The sequence below is a fragment of the Aquila chrysaetos genome, chromosome 9 (genome assembly GCF_900496995.4).
Source record: "Aquila chrysaetos chrysaetos chromosome 9, bAquChr1.4, whole genome shotgun sequence".
NCBI classification, from domain to species: domain Eukaryota; kingdom Metazoa; phylum Chordata; class Aves; order Accipitriformes; family Accipitridae; genus Aquila; species Aquila chrysaetos.
In genome coordinates this window covers 12,465,344-12,486,171 of record NC_044012.1, presented here as the reverse complement: position 1 = coordinate 12,486,171, position 20,828 = coordinate 12,465,344, and the positions used below count along the sequence as shown (strand labels likewise).

At 36.8% G+C, this 20,828-nt stretch overlaps 1 protein-coding gene across 5 annotated transcripts in view; it reads right to left on the bottom strand.

The window, feature by feature from the left end:
- LOC115345327 (neural-cadherin-like) overlaps positions 1-20,828 on the bottom strand; it is a 66,703-nt gene that overhangs the window by 14,692 nt on the left and 31,183 nt on the right. For all 5 annotated transcript variants that reach the window (XR_003924796.1, XM_030023844.1, XM_030023845.2 and 2 more), the window contains exons 9-25: positions 20,476-20,644; positions 19,543-19,713; positions 18,417-18,589; positions 17,390-17,557; positions 16,555-16,804; positions 16,323-16,450; positions 15,262-15,448; positions 14,370-14,513; positions 12,619-12,902; positions 10,481-12,095; positions 8,581-8,674; positions 7,235-7,419; positions 6,792-7,021; positions 3,331-3,608; positions 2,242-2,456; positions 1,122-1,249; positions 364-491 (exon numbers count right to left, since the gene is read on the bottom strand). Coding sequence is in view for 4 of the 5 variants with exons in the window: in XM_030023844.1 (XP_029879704.1) it covers positions 364-491; positions 1,122-1,249; positions 2,242-2,456; positions 3,331-3,608; positions 6,792-7,021; positions 7,235-7,419; positions 8,581-8,674; positions 10,481-12,095; positions 12,619-12,902; positions 14,370-14,513; positions 15,262-15,448; positions 16,323-16,450; positions 16,555-16,804; positions 17,390-17,557; positions 18,417-18,589; positions 19,543-19,713; positions 20,476-20,644 (4,547 nt within the window). In the remaining variant the exon portion in view is untranslated. The remainder of the gene's footprint in view (positions 1-363; positions 492-1,121; positions 1,250-2,241; positions 2,457-3,330; positions 3,609-6,791; positions 7,022-7,234; positions 7,420-8,580; positions 8,675-10,480; positions 12,096-12,618; positions 12,903-14,369; positions 14,514-15,261; positions 15,449-16,322; positions 16,451-16,554; positions 16,805-17,389; positions 17,558-18,416; positions 18,590-19,542; positions 19,714-20,475; positions 20,645-20,828) is intronic.

Here is a 20,828-nt window from a genome sequence, read left to right as displayed (position 1 = left end):
GTTACTGCCATTAAAATGTCAACTGGCCTAATTTCATGAGGTTTTCAAGAACAGACTTACAGTGACTTGATAAATAAAGTGAGAAATCCTGTGGATAAGGAACGGTACACAGTACCCACAAAATCGCCAGTATTAGCCACATAGTGTTCTGGGGTTGTCATTTAGTATTGCAACACTACTCGGAGGAAGACTGGTTCCTTAAAATTTGTTCACTGCTTTAAGGTCCAGACTTGGCCCAGAAGGTCCTAGGAAAAGCAAACGCTTTTATGTTCCTAGTCATTATTAACTTGGCTGCAATTTGATAGGTAAAATGTTCAAAGGCCTTAGAATAAACTGTCTTTCTTTGAATCTCCAGAAATGCACCTTGCTCTTCGTGGAACAGACCCAAAGACTTCGCAATTTGTACGATCTTCAGTGGACAGCCATTTGCCTACTCCTTCTATCTCTGAAACAACAGCTGCACTGCAGCGATCCAAAGTGAATCGAACATCCTACACCAAAACATAGGATTATTGAATTAAGAATTTCTGTAAAATTCAATAAAAAAAGTTATATCAAATTTTCATCTTTTTCTTTTTGCATACCATCAAGCAAAAAGGGTTGGGTTTTTTTCCTGTTCCGTTTTCCATCTTGCAATAACCAATAAAGCCAAAATGGAACCATTTAACAAAGAAGGCACTTCACTCTGCATTTAATTTATGCTTCTGAGTAGCTTAACCTTAACTTTCACAAAAACTGTAACTGCATTTGCAAATAAATAATTACCTGCTTTTTCTGCATGGGTAATTGATTTCAGTGTCCAAATGTGTACATTGAATTTGCAAATTACAACTAAGCCTTTATGCACATTCCACATGTGCTGCAGAGCTTAAAAAACAGGAAAAAAATTCCTCTGATCCCAGAATATGGATTGCAACATAGGTAGATTTAGAACTGACAATGCTGTCTTCCCAAAATTTGTATTATTCATCAAATCTACAAACACAGTCAGAATAATACATACAATTACCCGGTCTGTTTTTTCTACCCTCCTGTTTCTGCACAGGGAAATGCTATTGGAAATATAAATATCCTGATGTGGGGGAAAAAAAAAAAAAAAAAAAAAAAATCAAATAACTCACCTGACCATTGGTTCTGACTTCTAGTCGATGCCATTTTTTGTCCGCTACATTCAGGTGACTTGGAAACTGCAGCATCACAAAACCTGAGCCATGGCTTATCTTCAGCACAGGAATACCATTGGAGAGTTCTAATACAACATGAACAAGAAATTAAATTCAGCTACAAGAATCTTTCCATTTTGGATATGTTAGCAGTTAGTGAATGTACTGTTTTAATGGTTATTGCTATAACGTGGGGTTCACTACAGAAATAACTAGAATTCTATTCTATGACTTCTATTATGCCAAAACATTCAATATAGTACTTATTTTTATGCTTTAGATTGTGCCACTTCTCTATCAAAACACTGAAACTAATTCCTGATAAGCAATGTGCAATTTTATAATGCTCTAAAACAATTAACACATGCAGGTTTTACTCCCTCCCATCTTCTACTCAAATTTACAAGTAACTGCAAAACAAAGCAAAAAAGAGGTAAATTATTAACAATATCCAACAACATTACCTTTCAATTAATTAGGAAAATATAAAATGCCAACCATACTGTGCATCTTGTATATTAATTCACAAAAAATAAGCAGTAGTAACCTTTTAAATATGTGTCAACATAAAGCAATGAGTTCTACTTGCATATAGATTTTCCTACAGTTGCACGTTGGGGCTGGATTCATCCATCAAATCATTGACTGTTTAAAAAACAAGTCAAAAATACCCCGAGACTGAAAGCAGTTTAAATGGATTTCTTTTCTCACCAAACTAGATAAGAATGACATGCAACTAAGACTGCATTAATCATGTAACACCTATCTTCAAAGTACCTAAATTCATTTATAGTACTGCAGTTTTCCTTTCCCCTTGACTTCTACAACTCTGCAATGGACCTAAAGCCATAGGTGCAGGCTACAAAAATAGACATCAAAGAAGAAAGACCTATTAGGAAATGTTTCAAAATATTTTCAAACCAGAAAATAAATTATCTCATAATATTGAGAGTCAAACCAGAAAATAAATTATCTCATAATATTGAGAGACAGAATTCATACTGTAACTACTACACTGTTCGCAGGCAACTCACTCCCAAAAGACAGTTAATTTATTCACACATTTTTGCAGAAGTACCTATTGCAATGAAGTTTTCTGTACTCCCAGGTTCTGGATTTGATAAAGGACCACTATATAGTAAAAGTCCATCTGGAACCACAGTAATAAACTCTAAAGAGAGTGAGCTTTCAAAACAAGGCCTGATGGGACGAAACCATGCATAACCATTTCCATGGAAACTGTGTTTAGTCTGCTGGCAGTCTGGGCCATGAAATGAAGCAGGACAAAGACATCTGAAAGAGCACAAACACAAAAAATAGTCAAGATTCCCCAATGTTCAACTTTTTTTTTGGTTTTACATGCAACAAACGTAGCACTTAAATCACAGTAAAGTGATTCACAATAGCAGTGAAACAATAAAGATTTTAGCAGAGTCTCAGGGTGCTTGGCAATTATCAAAATACTTTAAGAGTAAAAAGCATATTTATCCACTATACTATCTCCATTTTAAAAACAAGTGGTTTTGAGAACAATGCTTTCCCTAAGTAACATAGAACACCAGACATCAGTTGGTCAATTTATTACAGAGAAAACTCAGGGAGGTTAATTAATAGAATAAACCAGTATAATTTCCTTAAAGGAATACTGGTGTGTGCCAGGTGATGCTGTAATAAAGCAAGTTTCCTATCTAATGTTTTTTAAGCTCCTTATTACCCATTGTTTAAACTACATTTCACTCCCCCCTACATCCCTGCTGCTACCACTGATATTCACCTTTATTATTACACTTCTGGAAAAGAAAAAGTGAAATAAAACCCAGAGCACACTTCCCATTCCTTCATAGTGAATTAGGTGCTCTTAAAAAATGACATGTGTTAATATCACTGCTTTTTCCCCAGGGTTTTCTTTCTTACTCACAAACTATTTTGACAGCTTTCAGGACTACAGCACCATTATTGGGCCGTTAGTAAAGACCCTGTTGTCATTAGGTTTACACTCCAGTGCACTCGTGGCGTTTTTTGTTTCTCCTTCAGTCAGAAGTACATTTATGATTTTTTTTTTTTTTTAGACCTGTATCTTGTAAGCTCCGCTCGACACTTTAAAAACAGAAATAAAAAAAAAAAAAAAACCAAAAAAAAGGAGAATCTGCAATACGAGTTTCCTCACCTGTAACCATTCAAAGTGTCAATACACATCCCACCGTTGAGACAAGGGCTTCGAGGGTAGGAGGAACAAGACTGATGAACTCGGTCCCTAGCTGAACAGGTGCAGACCGCGTTGATGGTGGTTGTTACCGAGACAAATGACACGCTGCCAGTATCCGTCACTGTTGGGATGTCACTCACGGTGAGGTAGTTTGTACAACCGTTGCCCTCACTACAGTTTGCACTCCTGCATTCATCTACATCGATCTGTGAAACGTTCAGTTGTAAAGCTGACTGGATCTAAGAGAAAATACAGTTTAACACATCACCAGTCTTGTCCTAATGAATGCTTTTACTTACTACTTAATTTCTGAAAAATCTAAGCCATCATAGACTTAATGGAATGCTTTAGTTTCCTGAGTATTAATTAGTAACATCCCTGACTATACAGGCAAGCAAAATGATTTGACAAATACAGGAAAAAATTGAAAAAAATTAGAGTAGCAGTATTTCCTAAAAACTTAATCATTGACATGATTGCCTGTGAACATGTTAAATCTGTGCTGGCACGCTAACATTATTTCCAAGGATCAAAATTCTGAGAGCAGTGATACTCCACCTTCCGAGCTGTGTTGTCCGCATCACGCTTCTCTGCACCCTGATAGCAACAGGTAGGTTTTAGCTCAAGCCAGGATAAAAATTCTTCCTCCTGAGTTATACCCAGACATTATTTCTTACGTTCTCTTGCACATAAGGATACAGGCACAGGAAAATGCAGGGCTGAGCTGCATTCAATAATAAAATCCACAGAGAATGGCCTGACATGACCACTTCGTAGCAATTAGGGTTCAGCCTACTGATTCGTGCCCCATAAACTTACATTTAATGTCAAACTGTCTGAAACAAAGTGCAGTCAACTCAGCATACTGGATGCTATATTCTATTCTACATTAATCTTCGCTAGTTCATTGTTTTTATCATTAATTGGGGTTGCACCTGAAAGCCCAAATACCCAAATAAAGAAAAGACCCTCACTGCATACACAGGTCTCGTGACGTAGTAATAGTGTCTCAGCAGTTTGCAACTTCTAAACCGAACAGACCAAAGCACTAGCAGAAAGCACAAAGAAGAGAAGCAAGCCGTTCACCGTAAGCCTGAGGGCAGTAACAGGGCTGCCATTGTTTCAGACCTTTTGTACTTCAGCCAGTAGCCCATGCACTAGACTAAGTTATCACTTAAGTTTGTTCCTTGGCACAGCAGATTTCTTCCTTCTACTTGTTTGGGGATTTTGCACAGGTGCCTATAAAGCTTCAAAATTTGATTTGTATTTAGTGATTCAAATACATTAAAATGGCATGTATTTAGTACCCAAACGTGAACACAAGAGACCTCACTACTCTCACAGTGGTATACACTGGGGTATACAAATGTAAAACTAACAACATAAGATCAGGCTTAGACTCTCTTATTTATACATTTAATAGGTATTTTTTCAAATGATAAAATGTATGACAAATATTTTTAAAATAAGGTTTGAAAAGACCAAAACAAACACACGAATACTAAAGTGCTTGTATTTTTTTTTTTTACTTGTGCAGTCATCTCAATTCACCACTGTAAAAACTTTGACCTTTATAATTGTCAGTATATCCTCAGGTATTATAACATGTACTGAAAAACATGTCCCCAAAGGCATAACATATACTTTATAATGACATGATACATCCTGTCAATGCAGTTTCATGTCTGCTGCCCACATCTATCACCATTAGTGGAGAGTATATAATGCACATTTAGGCAGCTATGTAATGCTGTTATAGAAAAACATAGTTTATATAAACCACCTTTGCTCCTTTACAGTATTAGGATGGATTATTTTTGTGCTAAATAAAAAGAGTTGTTGTAAAGCTATATCCCAAGGAGGTAATGCAAACATATTATTTATTTAGCAACTCAATGAATAATTCCAGTGCTAATTACTTATTTTCTATATTTGTAGTTAAACATATGTATAAAAACTACTGGAGAAATTCTCCAGCTATGATTGGGTTTCTGTAAACTATTGGCGACTACTCACTAGAGCCATTCATTAAATATTGAAAGGTGATATATAATTAATACAAACATATTTTTTCATTAAAATATGTGAAGCAATCCCCTTGTTACCACTTTGATGAATTCACCTGCCATATATTATGGCACAGAATATTTGAAATCTATGCAATTTTCTATATTATTGTTGCAGTAATTCAATAAATATGCAAAAGAAGCAGTCATTATGTTTCATGAATACTATCTGTCTCTGGTATTTCCTACTTGGTCACTCTGAAGAGTCTTATAATCCACACAACTATTTAAGATACAGTAAGATGTAGGCAGGTGGTAAATTAAGATATTCTTGTCTGGTTCCCAGAATCAGGCAGACCCTACAATATTCACAAAAATGGAGAGTGCTGTTTTCTCTTCAGCAAAAGTCTTCCATAAGATGTACCACATATTAAACTTAAATATGCCCCCATAGCCACAAATGACATGTCAGGAAGCGCTGCCTTGTCCAGGGCAAGTTACAAGCCAAGCAGTGGCATCTTGCCTTCGTGCAAGATAGCAGCTTTAGTGTCTATTCAGCAGCATCTGCAGGACTTCAGTAAACCAAAATCTGGAGGACTACAGAAAATAAAAGTGGGACCAAGACAGACCATGCCTGGGTAACTGAGTTACAGAGCATGCAGGATCTGGTAAGACAGTAGGACTGTTAGGGAACGTAAGGAAGGGGAAGAAAATATCTTGCATTCAAAAACTGTTTTCCCCTTACGACAGTAAAAAAAAAAAGTTGGGGGAGGGTGTCACTTTGTATTTGAAGTTGTTCTCTCACAAAATCAGTTGTCTCCATCTCACTTATCGGTTGTAACTGTTCTTCTAACCTGCATATTCCTGCCAGCAAGATTTTTTCTATGGACTGTCATCTCTTTGTACAGTAGCATCTCCATCTGGGTGGCATCGAGCCTGTACTGTAAGCGTCTAACCACAAGCTGATGATTTGGGTATGTCCATCAGCATTGGCATGTCCAAAAAGCTGTCATTTTCAAGACATTCTGTATACTACTGTACCACTTTGGCTTCTAGGGATTCTTCAGATTTCATATTCAAAAGTCTGATAGATTACACAATGAAACACTGACTGGAGAAAACACAGGCAACTGTACCACGATGGGAATGGAGGACCATCTTTCTGTGACTAAAAAGTGGTTATGTTTATTGAACCAGAAGTTAGTACAACCATATATTAATTGTATGTATGGGACTGAGGAGAAGGGAGAAAGCTTGAATTAAGCACTCGCCTGACAAGTGTTTTTGTCCTGAGTGAAGCACAAAAAACTTATCTGTAGATCTAGCATATTCTTCCACAGGGGTTTGGGATATATACCTTGCAAACTCAGTATTTAGGTGAATTACACAGATGCATGATAACGCTAGAGAATATACCTCATTTTTAAATGCCGCCATCTCAGCATGCAGTTTCTCAGGTCTGTAATATGCTGAGCCATCACGGACTGCAAATCTTATATCTGTCTGTTTTCCATCAATGTTCATCACACTGAAGACAATGATTTCACTAAGCTTAGCAGGTAACATTTTTGCTAGTAATTCCTTGAACTTGTCATGTCTTGTTTTGCCATGTTCATCTCTCCTTATGAACTCCTCTGCTGTGACATCTGAGTTTGGGATTCAAAAATAAACAAACATGAAATAGTGGGAGACCACAGGTTAAGTTCACAATTCCTTTCTTATTTAACAATATGGAAACATAACAGAAAGTGCCCTACAGTGATAAGAAAATCAAGTATTGATATAGTAATACCTACATCATATAATCATCTAGTTATAGAAGCAGCTGATCTAAACTCACATCAGCAAATAAAACTAACCTGACAGACGCACAGTGGCTGAGTTTTGTATGGCTTCATTTTCCAGCTCTTTGACGTGGATTTGTACCGTAGATATAACATCAGGACAAACTCCATCAGAAACTCTAACTTTTAAGTTGTATATTCCTTGAGAAGTGTTATCCACCATCATCAAAGAACCAGTCCTCTGATTTAATCTGAAAGACCTAGACATAAACCAAAATTGAGAACTAACTTTATTAATTAACATAATTCAGGCGGCCTTAAACATTACTATGAAGGTTATAGGATCAAAATGTAGGGGAATTAGCAAACAACCTCAGAGCACCAGAAACACCTTAATTCAGAAATTACAATCTGCAGAGTTTATAAAATATGCTTCTGCCACTCCCAAATCCCCAGACTTTCCCAATCCCGAATAAAAGCAGTCTGTAGCTGAACCACAGGGTTCAACATAGTCATCATGGGCAGGTCTAAGAGATAAGTAATAGAAAGTGACAAAACCACACAAAGTCATTCCAGATGCTCATTTATCCATCTGGAACAGAATAAGGTCTGTATGAAATCTCTGATATCATCTTCATTTGCCTCCGCAAAGGGACAGTAATCAGTAATTATGGAAATATTCCATGACCACTATTACAGAACAGTAACCTCTTAATATGGGAACAGATCCAGGGGCTGCTGATGCACAGAAAGTCAGTCTTTAATTCTGGGCTACATAAAGCTTTTAAACTCTTATTCACAGTGGAGACAAAAATTCTCATTCATTTTCATATCCATTCTCTGTATTCAAACAACATACAGTTATGCTATATGCCATCTCACTTTATGATATGAAAAATAATGTATAAGTAGGAATTAAGGATCCACGTCAACATTTCAATTAACCAAAAAAACTCCACTAATCTAAGAGCCATGGTTTTCACACGCAATTGTAAATTTAGCCATCAGTGGAGACTGCCAAATTCCCTTCCATTTTTGACAAAATGATACCATTCTGCCCTTTTAAATCTGGGATTTGTATTCCATCAACTCTAATATTTGAGGGCAAGTATTAAAAACTCTGCCTATTTTTAAATTGGATCTCACAGAATGCACATTTTTAAATAAATTAATGATGACATCTGACTAAAAATCAACATCATGGTGTGATCCTGCATTCTCTTGCAAAAAATATTTTATGCATTAATTTCTTAATACTTAGTTACACAAGTAAAAAAGAAAAAGAGCATTCAGAAGGTACATCCCTTAATACACTCAATAACCCTGGCTTTATGCACATCCTGAACAAGAGAGATACATGGTGAGTAAAATAATTACAGAAGCATAAATATTACTCATTTTGACACAAATACAATCCTCACTTGAGCAGTTTTCCTTCAGAGAGAAATGTTTTATTGTCCCAGTCATCTTGATCTGGTGCAAACACTTCCCCAAGCACAGTTGTTGACCATTTTCCTGTTGAGATAAATTATAATAAATCTGCATTTAATTTTTGCTTTTCAGTGCACTTTATATTCTGCCACATTCATTACTGCATTTATTATTTTCAGATTCCTGCTCAATTTCGCGATGGTTATGATCCAAGACTCTTAAAATAATGCATAGCCTGTCATATGATTTCTGCCAGTTCAGGAAAGGTGAGTACATTACGGATGTCACATGAAAGAAGAAAAGCTGAAAACAACACAAAACAACAACAGAATGATACATAAATACAACTCTATATAAAATTCTCAGACAAAAAAAAAAAAATTACCACATCAGGAGTTAATCCCCAAATGTTTCATTACTACTCTACTATTTCAAACAGCACACCAGGGGAATCCAGCACAAGAAGCAGAGCATCTTGTGGGGCGCAGCTGGGAGAGAAGGACATGACTAAGAAAAGGAAATGGGCAAGAAGCCACCAAGCTATGCCAGTTCTTGACCCCTTTTCCAGGACCCTGTGGGCTGTCACAGAAGTGGAACATCCAAGCAGCTGTTCTAAAACAGCAAAAGAAGCAACTCCAGAAAAGGACACCTTTGAATTCCACAGCCAAGATCCAGCAAAATGGGAAATTTTTAAGGTTCAAATCTGGAGCCAATCCACCCTAAAAATCTTCATTCTCTCATTTCTATGGTAGGATCCGGTCACATCTTTTTTAATTTAGGCATACTGAATTCAGCAAAAATAACTCATTGCAAAAATACCTTCTGTAGATTAATCTTCTCTAATATTTATGAGAAATTCTACTATTGCAATGATAAGTGAGATATAGCCAAGTCTACCTGGAATGGAATATTTGGGGAAAGGCGTAATAAACCATGCTTAACAAGGGCCACCAGGACTAGTTCAAGGTCAAGTTTTACAGGTAATTTCAGGAAAAAAACCACATTAATAGAAATTCAAGACAAATTTTAGAAAATATTATTAAACTGTTCATCCTCTGCTAAACCACTCCGATGAGAAAACGTAAAGCATTCACATAATGGATGCATTTGCTCTGCTCTCTCCCACTACAATGTTAAACCTCATAGTACCATGGCTGCTATCACAGAGCAGCTCTCCTGCTAGTATGTCTTGAACTAGGTACTGTGCACCACTCAAGAACACATCTAGAACAGCATCTTTTTTTTTTTTTTTTTTTTTTTCCCCTCAGTTCAAAGACTACACATTCTAGGAAGCGGTCAATTACTGCACCCCAGAGATTATTCTTCTAAAAAAGCACTGACCCAGCTTTCTCTTGGATCCTTTCTTGCCAGCAGAAAACCTCCCTTCACGGGATTTCTATCCTGCTCAGCCACAGAGTGGCTGTCACAGTGGAGGTGGGACTGGTCTACAGTTTCTGGGTAGGGCTCATCTATGAACCTCTGCTTCCCTAAGTTGCTTTAGTTCTGCCATTCTCATCTCCAGATCAATCTGCATCAAATACTTTCCAAATCATGTGTGCACACGCAAAAAACTTTTCCTCTGTGTAGGTGAAAACTAGTGAATGGAAAATGGATCTTATTGGTTTATAAAAATACTGTTTTTTCTGCAAGTGCAGTATATACTTGTTTGCAGGTAACAGTTTTTTGTTAGGTGATCTTTTACACACTAGGGTGTCAGCTTTGCAAATATACTTTACTCATTCCACTTTATTTAGTAGTCTACAGAACTGGAGTTTCAGTTTTGAAAGATGTAAACCATTTAAAAAAATAAAGAAAGAACTGCAAGAAAGAAACTATGTGTAAAACTGTGCTATATTCATAAATCTGATATAATATCCAGATAGCACTTACCTTTGTAACTGTACATATAGACTTCCTTATGGCCAGATTCATGGCAGTTGTCATTTTCATCACCAATTGTTATAGTTAGGGTGTTTGTAGAGCTCATAGCTGGAATCCCACTGTCTGTTATAACTATTGGCAGATGAAACACCTTCTGCTTTTCTCTGTCAAAGGACCTCAAAGCAGTTACAGTTGCTGTGTTATTTCTGTTGTCAGTAAGAGAAAAATCCAAAGAATTCTGATACTCTGGTGGCAACGAAAATGTAAAGGGTGGCCCATTTTCCTCACTGTCTGGATCAAATGCGTGAAGCAGTTTTGACGTATGGTTCATATACACTATTTCAGGCTTCATTATATTTTCCCAAACTACAGGCATGTATGGTGCCTCAAACCTTGGTCCATTGTCATTAACATCAAGCAAGTTTATCAAAACTGTAACACTTCCTGTGCAGGCAGGTGTTCCTTGATCTGAAGCTTGAACAATTAAACTGTATTTTTGAATGACTTCACGATCTAGAGTATTTGCCACAATCACGTGACCATGTTGGTCAACCTCAAACTGTCTCATAGGATCCGAATCTGACTTCATAGAGTATATAATGTTCCCATTCAAACCAGAATCCTTGTCTGTAGCTCTCACTGTGGTTACTATAGTACCTACAGGCATGTTTTCAAAGAAAGGGCTTGTCTGAATAAACTGAGAAAGGAAAACTGGGCTGTGGTCATTAAAGTCTTCAACTTCTATCAGGCACACTGCAATACTAGAAAAATCAAGATCTTCCACTGTAATAGTAAGATTAAACTGCCTTTCACGTGCATTCTCAAAATCCAGGGTTTGTTTCAGTCGAATAGTGGCACATTGCCATTCTTTGTCATTCTCAATATAAAACTTCTGATCTGGGTCTCCCTCGATGATACTGAATATTAAGTCAGCATTTTCCCCAACATCTGCATCTGTAGCACACACTTGCAGAACTTCTGAGTCGACGGCACTGTTTTCAGGAATTGTTGCCTGCCACATCTTTTTTGTGAATTTAGGTACATGATCATTGACGTCTGCAATCCAGACAGTGGCAGTGCCAGTTCCTGTTAGCCCTCCCCCATCTCTTGCTTCAACAATGAGAAAATAATTGTCAGTCCTTTCTCTGTCCAGCATTCCCCCCGCTACATGGATTGTACCAGTACTGGGATTGATATTAAACATGTCAGCACCAAACTCATTTTTTACATTCTCTGTTATCCTGTAAGTCAGGACAGCATTAAGACCTACATTTGGATCATCACGATCGACTGCACCCATTTCCATGACTAACGTGTCTGCAGGAGAATTTTCAAAGACACTCCCATTGCAATCATCAGGCATGCATGTGAACATAGGTGCATTGTCATTTATATCCCACACATTAATAATTACATCAGCAAATCCCGTAAGTCCTTCTCCACCTTCATCAGTAGCCAATACAACAAATCTCCACAATGCACGTTCTTCCCGGTCCAGCATCTTGTGTGAGTAAACGCTGCCCGTCTTCTCATCTATTGTGAAAATATCAGCTGCACCGTGCCCATGCAATGAGTATCTCAAATCTCCTTCATCCACATTACTGTCAGGATCATTTGCCTTAACCTACAGAAGTTTTGAAAACAAAGACACAGAAATTATAAGATATGTAGTGATTGCTTTATATCCTATATGGTACTACAGTCTAAAGGAGCCCAAGCAAAAGTATATGACATGCTATTAATATGTGCATGCCAGATGAATGGCAAACGAGAGGTGGCTGAGGGACAATTCAGGGTAGATAAATATGCTTTGCACTACAATAACAATGTAGATATTCTAATAATAAAATAGTAAAGGGTTTTTTTGTATTTGTAGAGGTAATTTAACTATGCTATTCTGATAGATACTTTAAAATGTTAATGATTTACTTTTTAGGATCACAAATGATCCATCCTGCTTATCCTACGTACTATCTTTGTAATTATTTTTCCATAAAAGTCCATTTTTCTTCATCCACTGACAAAACAACTCAGTAAAACTAAATTTCATTAATATATCTGTGCTGAATTATTATTAACATAATTGTACCAGAGTAATCTGTGCTCTTTCATTGAAATATTATAATCTCTGAAACTGCATACACTACCTGAAGTACAAAGACTGGTAACCCAACCAGTTCCTCAATTATACTTCCATAGTATTCATTGATAGAGAAAACTGGAGTCTCATCATTTTTATTCATGACATTGATGATGACAACTGCATAATCTTCCCATTTCCCATCAGAGGCCAACAAGTGAATCTCATACATTTTTGTTTCTTCATAATCCAGTGGTTGGGCAATAAAAATGGCTCCTGTTTCTGGTTCTACATCAAGTACTCCTCCTGTGTTTCCAGCTGTGATCTGATACCGTAATTTAGCATTTGTTCCTGTCAATTACCAACAGTGTCAGAAAACACACATTTCTTGAAGTAGATTAAAACATGGGATGTTAAGATGAACTACAAATCATACGATAACCGATTTTGATATTATAGTTTTGTGGTCTTTTAAAACATGCAGCTATGTCAGATTACTTATCAGTATTTTCAATTCTGGTATGTCCAATTGTAATCTGTGTCTAATTATAAAATGTGTCTTTGCAATGAAGTATTAATTCTGCTTTTACTTATGATCACTCAAATTCACTGAAGGATCAATATGACTGGCCAAGGCTATGGGACAAATTCTTGTTTGCTAACACCCAGCATGTAAGAATGAGTTATCATAAAATGCTTCATACTGTAGAACCATTCTGCACTCATATTCATTTATGCATAGACTTTACCAACAAACTGGATAATTATGTATCAAGCCAGAGGAGAGAGTCCTAACAGAACTTCTCAAAATTTCAGATGCAGTACCGATTTGCCAATGCTTTTAGATCAAGTAAAGACTTTTAGCCTTTCTGCAAGCTCTACCTTCACATTACCATTCTTCTTTTCTTCCCTTCTTTCATAGCTACATCTTTAATCATTTACTTCATTAAGAGGACAGAAATTAAGTACCATATATCCACCACATCAGGTCCCCTGATCCAACACTACAGAGTAGGTTTACAGGCAGCCTAAGAAAAAACTAGAAGTTCCTTAAGTAGGTAAATCCTTCTTCAGTACAACTTAGCCACATTTGCCTTAACCTCCTTGAGTGGGTGAGGAATCAAATGCAGCCAGGATGTACTTGCACTTCACAGACACGCTCACAAAACAGTCCTTTGGGACTTGAGCAACAAAAAAAAGTATGGTTTCAGCATACAGCAAAGTCAAATTAGTAGTGCACCATGGCCAGAAGATGGAAGTCTGTACTGTTCCCTCTCTGATTTATGAGCACTGGTTATGTACTTATTTTTACATGACTTATGGCTGAATTCCTGACTGATTTGCAGATAAAGCAATATAGATAAGACTCATCATATGCATCTAGGAAGTCCAGTTTCAAATATGAGAATGTGTACCAAAAAAAAATAAAGAACAATACAACTATACTGTCCATAGAGAAAGCAAATGAATCTCACTGAAACCAAGTCTGATTCATTCTAGTTAACCAGGACATTTTTATTGGTGCCCATTTGTAAGAAAATGGTATGATCTATAATAAATTTGTATTTGCTGGCACAGAAATTATTCCACATCATCCCACATTAATGCATTACCTCCTGAAATAAGAGTTATTTGACTTATGCCTCACAGCTCCATTATGAACTAATGTTCATGGCCAGTCGGTTCACACTTAAAGAATTTTTAAAATCTAGAGACAAAAAGACATTTTCCTTTCTAACACCACTAAATATGTCTTGGTGTGCTGAAATTAACTCATTAATATTTTAGACACAGCTATGGGGAATTCCAATACTTTACCTTCATCTTCATCATTAGCACTGACTGTAATGATAGTTGAGCCCACATCTTGGTCTTCATCCACATTTACTTCATAGACACTCTGGGAGAAGACAGGCTTGTTATCATTCACATCGCTGATAAAAATGCGCACGTAGGCCGTGTCTAGAGAGACAAGAAACAAGAGATTAAAATACTCAGCTGTGCCACTTCTGTCAGCTACAATTCCTTAAACTGTCTAGCTGCACATTAAATGAAGACTAATATGCAGACAATACAGAAACAAACCCTTAGGGTTGTGGACAATATATATACCAACATTACTCAAAAGCACTTGGATATCAAATGAATGTCACGTCCAATTTGTTTAAACAGATAATATGTGAATAACTGATGCCTAATATGGCATTTGTACAGTTTTTAGTCATAACTTTTTGTCCTGAAGCCACAAAAGCCAAATTTTAAGTCTTTATTTAAGCACAGCCATCAACTGAGAATGGGATTTTCTATCTTGAACTTTCCTGCCTCATACTTCATAATTACTTTTGACTGTATACGGTACCATATCCAGTGCTTTGAGAAACACTTCCACTACCCAAAAATCTGCATGCTACGGATAATGGGTGCATCTTTGCTAGCTAGGAAATACTCTCTCTCTAGACTAACTATGAAGCCCTAGTTTTCTTTTCATTTCAGAACAAAAAACTTGCCTGATCATCATATAAAATATCTCTGACACAACTGTTGCACAGACAAACAGTAAAAAAAAACAAAACCAAAAACTGAAACAACGGACACTCTTTCACAAGTACACTTGAAAAAAAAGGAAATTAACATTTAATCTTGCATTCCAGAGTTTCTGTTTTCAGAGACCAGTCCAGGTAAAATCATGTTTGCATGCTTGCAACATTACCAGAGTTTGGCTTGCCATGTTTTCCAGGTCGAGCTGATTCAGAGCCATCTACTGACTTGACTTCTAGAAGATAGGACCCCTTCTTCTCTCTATCAAACTCTGAGGCAGTGTATATTGAGCCTGTCTGTGAGTCCAAGTGAAAATATGTGTAGTCTCTGCCACTGTCATGTAACAGGGAGTAAGTTATCTAAAGGATTAAAAAGAAGTTGTTAATCTATCCTTTCCTTTTGTTGGATAGTTCACAACTAAATAAGTACTTAAAGAGAGGAAGAACAGTCTTGTGTTTGAGAACTTGATTGGGGCCAAGAAAGCTGGGTACAACTGACAGCTTGAGCAATCTAGTTTAAAGTCTATTAACTTCCTTGCATGTTGACTGCTGATCTGTAAAGGAAATAAATTTGTCTTGTCTAATCAGTTCCTCAGTTCACTAGTTCACATTTGCACAGCGCTTGTGCAACAGCACTCAAACTCAGCTAAAGATTCCCAGTGCTAATATAATGGCCACAGGCGAGCTGAATTTGAACTTGCTCAGTATCATGGACCGTGTTCTAGACTCATATATATGTTTTCGTGCACTTGACTTCAGCTTGCACTGTTGTTCTAAGGATATACCTACTTTCAATTTTTAAAATCAGTAATGAATACATCCACTTTTGGTGTTAACTTGACATATTTTGTAAGGATTCAGTTTTCAGTACCCCCAATGATTTACAACTCACAGAGGCTTTTAAACACATTTTTTCTTCCATTAATTTATCCAATCACATTTTAGGTCTATGTAGACCTTTCCAAACCAAAGCATTCTATAGCAAGTTTTTCACCTGAACTACAGGTTGCATAAATATTTCTTCTTTGTTTTCTGTCTTACGCCTACTAGTTTTAGTTGCATTTTTCACATGGCAAGACAGAGAAACATGTAATGAACTACTTTATTTCATCTCATGTTTCTCTGTTAGTCATCCCTTTTCTAGGTTGAAGATTTCTAGTCTATTTAGCCATTGTTCATACAAAAGTTATTCCATACCTTTCCTCACGGAAGGTGTAGGTCCCCACTTGCTTACCTCACCATTCTGACCAAGGTCAAGGTCAGTGGCAGACACCTGAACAACAAATGTCCCCACACCAGCTCCCTCTGTTACTGAGGCTTCATAAATAGATGAAGTGAAGAATGGGACATTGTCATTGACATCTAAAACATCAAAGAGTGCATAAAGAGAAAACTATGAAACTTTAAAGAAAAGGGAAAAAAAAGTACTACGATTATACTGTAACATCACTGAACAGCTTACACACCTGTTACATTAATATAGACCGTAGCGAATGCTGCCAGAGGAACTGCAGCAACATTCTGTGCTCGAACCCTCAGCAGAAAGCTTTTTGTTGTTTCATAATCTAGTGGCTCAGCTATCAGGATTGAAGCAGAACCATCATGTCTGTTTGGAGTCAGGTAGAAACGAACTGGCATGTTGGTCTCCGGAACAAGACCCTCTTCTAGGTTGTAAGTCACACGGGGATCACCAAGGGGAGAACTTGCTTTGATTGTCTGCACAGTTCAAAAAGTTTGCATAATCAACACTTCTGTAAGTACAGCAACATTTCTAAAAGCTTTTGTGTACTGACTCTCCCAGACCTTCAGCTTTCAGCTGAAACCCCTAGGACAAGTATTTCCTAATACCAGATCTTAACCCTGCCTGATACATCTCCAGGCCACAAACAGCTGCAGCCAAAGGTTACCAGTCATTACATGTTTGGTTACTCATGCTTTTATCCTAAAAATACGTGTTTTGGAGCTACATCATAAAGCTGTTCTGATTACCCATTCCAAGCAATCAAACTGAACTTTAAGCCCAATAATCACCTCAGGTAACAGAGAAGCATTCAAAAAACTGGAAGACCTATAGTGTTGTCCAAATGGGAAGGAAATTAAATAATGGCTGCACACATATAAACTAGAGTAAAAATGCTGGTTACTGTTAGCATTTCTGAAAGAAAACTGATGGCAAATCATTGGTCCCTATAATACACAAAATTGTTATAAATGCTCACTATATTTAAGCAAATAAGCAACATTCAGTTACTCGATAGCCTTAGAGCTACAGACAGACAAACAAGTCTGTCCCAACCTTACCAAAACTGATGCATCGCGTGTAGTATTCTCTGGAATAACAACTTCATAGCTGTCTCTTTCCCACTGTGGAGGTTGGTTTTTTGCACTAGTAATAGTTACTGCAAGTTCAACCTTACTGCTCCTATTGCCTCCATCTGTAGCAATAATCTCTCGACTTATAGATGACCTCTGAAGAGTAAAAAAAGTTTCATTACAAAGGGTTTTGATCAGGGCTCCAATGAGCTTTTTTTTCCATTTCTTTCCAAAATAAATGAATACATAAAATTAAAGGCACACTTAAAAAAACCTGCACAGAAGATAAACATCCACAACTGCTGAATACTGAGCCCAGAATATGAAGTAGGTGCAAAGCTGCTGAAAATTCTGCTATTTGTTTTACTTAAGATTGCTGGAAAATGTTGTTATTTGTCTCAATAAACCTTAGCAAATTTCACACAAAGTTTAAAACAAAACCAAAAAAACCCACTTTGTGGAGCCCCTGAGTTCTTAAGCTTACCTGTCAACAGTTTTTTTATTAGGTCTGTAGGGTTCTAAATTTTAGCTAACTACATGCAACCATTTGTTCATTATGCCTTCGCCTTCCTGAGGGACAGCTATGCTTAGTCCACCATGACTAACAGGTACCAAGTTGGGAATCTGTATCAGAAGCAAAATTTCACACTCTTTCACATTCAGGTTTGTGTCTTAACTCATTGCCTGTTAACATAGTGAAGTCCTACACCTGGGTTCTTGCTCCCCTGCTGACCATCTCAGCCCTCCAGTCCTTGGTATTCGTATGCCAAAGCTAATGACATGGGAAGAACAAGTTCTCGGAGGCAGTGCTACTGCTACTTTCCAGCTGAAAGCAGGGCTTGCTTATATGCAATTGACAGTCGATGAACTCATCAGCTAAAAGCCTTAGACTCATGTTTAATTTAAACATGACGTATTGATCCTTTAATGTGAAGGGGTAACACAAACTTGTGACCTCAGTCCCTCTCATGATATACTGAGATAGGCAGCTTAAAAAGGAAAGCAAGCGCCATACCTGAGATATGGGTTGGTTCACAAACACCCAGCCTGTAGTAGGATTAATTTGTAAATAATCTGGTTCTTCATTTGCTATCGAATATGTAATGGCAGCATTTGAGCTGTAGTCATCATCATGGGCTGCAACACGAAGAAAGCTGGTCCCAACTCTTGTGTCCTCTCTTAGAAAATCTAGTGTAAGGAAGGGATATTTCAAACTGATCATTAATTCACTAAAGTACCATGAACATCTTACTAAGAAATGAAGAAATACTAAAGTAATAATGTATGGAAGCTATAATTTTATCTTCCTTGGAACAAAGGCCATAAAAAAATCAAACTGAATATTTTAAAGAGCTGCTATCAATCCAGAGCTATGGATCACATTTGAACTTCATATCACATTCATAACCTGGAATTCGTATTTTGCATAAGATACTACTTTTTTTTTTTTGTCTTGTGTTTTTACTAAGGGACGAATTGCTCTGTATGAAATATACATAAATGGAATTTTAATTTACTGCATAAAACCAGAAGAAAAGGACCACATTGTCAGAAACTACTTTCTAGGATTTGCACAGTATAACTAAGTGAGAATTATCAGTCTTCATTTTTTTTTTTTTTATGAGTATTATACATGCGTCTGGGTGTTTATCCATAAGCAGTAAAGGTTTTTTGAAGAACCAAGAAGGAAAGGTAAAACAACAAACAATGAAGAATTATGAAATTCAAATGGGAAAAGTATGTAATCAAAACTTATGACAAAAATCTGTTAATCAGAAAACAAAGGATATAGTTAGTGCTCAGGACTGTACACTTACATTCTTATTACAGCTTTCACATCTCTGTGTAGTGCCACAGACACTTGGTATACTCAGGTAAGGAAAGATACTGACATGGCTATTGTTTCAAGGAATTTTCCCATAACGACACTCAGGAAGGCCTACGAGTCAAGATTGTACTTGTTATATGGCACATTACACAGAATAATAATTCTGCAATTAATTAAGGTAAGTGCATCTCTGGCTGCAATCACCTAGTTGGTCACATGATCTACTGCCAGGAAAGACAAAACCCAAAAATCTTAGACATCAGGTAGGCTCACACTCAGGGCACTGAAACTCTATCCAATGACTCTCAATTACATTCATAGTGGGTGTTTTCAAATCTGGGATCATTGTCATTTTGGTCCAGGATGATAATATTTATCTGACATATTCCAATGAGTGGTTCCGCTGCCTGATCTGTTGCTGTCACAGTGATAGGATATTCCCTCTGTTTTTCTCGATCAAATACCTGAACAGTTGTCAGAACTCCTGAAAACAAATTAAATACCAGAGAGTTAAAATACTACACAATTGACAATACTCTACATTTACATGTTTGTCTGTCAATACATTGAGATACAGTGCAATAGGTTAAATACACTTATAATGTGAACTTCAGGTTCAAGGATCCAATCACAAGATTTAACAATTTCAACAGCTTAAATTGTACTGCTCAGGCAGATACAAACTTCATATACACTTACATCTACGCACAATTGGACTTAAATTTAGAAAATTAAGATAAGTACCAAGCTAACTTTAAGAGAATGTGTTTATAAAAAAAATATTTCTTTTGAAGAGCAGTAAGTACAGGGTAAAGGCATGTTTCATGGTTTTTATCCTCCAAAAGATCAGCCTGAATTTAGTTTTGGCCTTCCAAGACTTAGTCTTTTTGCTGTTTGTAAGACTACTGTCATTTGGATAAATCACTTATATGCCATTAACAATGTTGCAAGATAATGTGCACTTAAAATATGGTGATTTTTTTTAAATCCAGTTACAAAACCACAGAAGTTATTTCACAAAGCAGAACTTCCACATTTCAGGGAAAGCATCAGTTCTAGCTCAGTACTGGACACGTATGAAACTAAAAGGACAATATTTGTTCGTGCAGTTAATACAGTTTGTATTTTGCCTGCTATCAAAAAAAACTAAATGAAAAAGCATGAATGATTTTATTTAAGCCTTTTTTTCCATCAGTGTAACAAAATGGTTTCTATATGCCAGTATCAGTTCTGAAATTCGCTTTACCTGTGTCAGGATGAATATTAAATGCTGGTAGGACACCACCTCTGTGCATTAAGCCATATTTCACTATACCATTGGCTCCTTCATCAGCATCAGTGGCTTCAACCTGCAGTACAACTGTCCCTGAAGGCTGGTTTTCCAATACAGAAGCATGTTCCTGATAATACTGACACTAAGAGAGGGGAGAAAAAAGAAGAAAAATCAAGGACTTACGATGCCACTTGATTTAAAGATATATTAGAGGGGAAAAAAAAAAACCAAAAAAGATTTAGCTACACTTCCATTCACGTGCACTGATGTTAATGTTTTATCTGTACCATGATTAATTTACAGACTTCACTTGCTATTTTGCAATT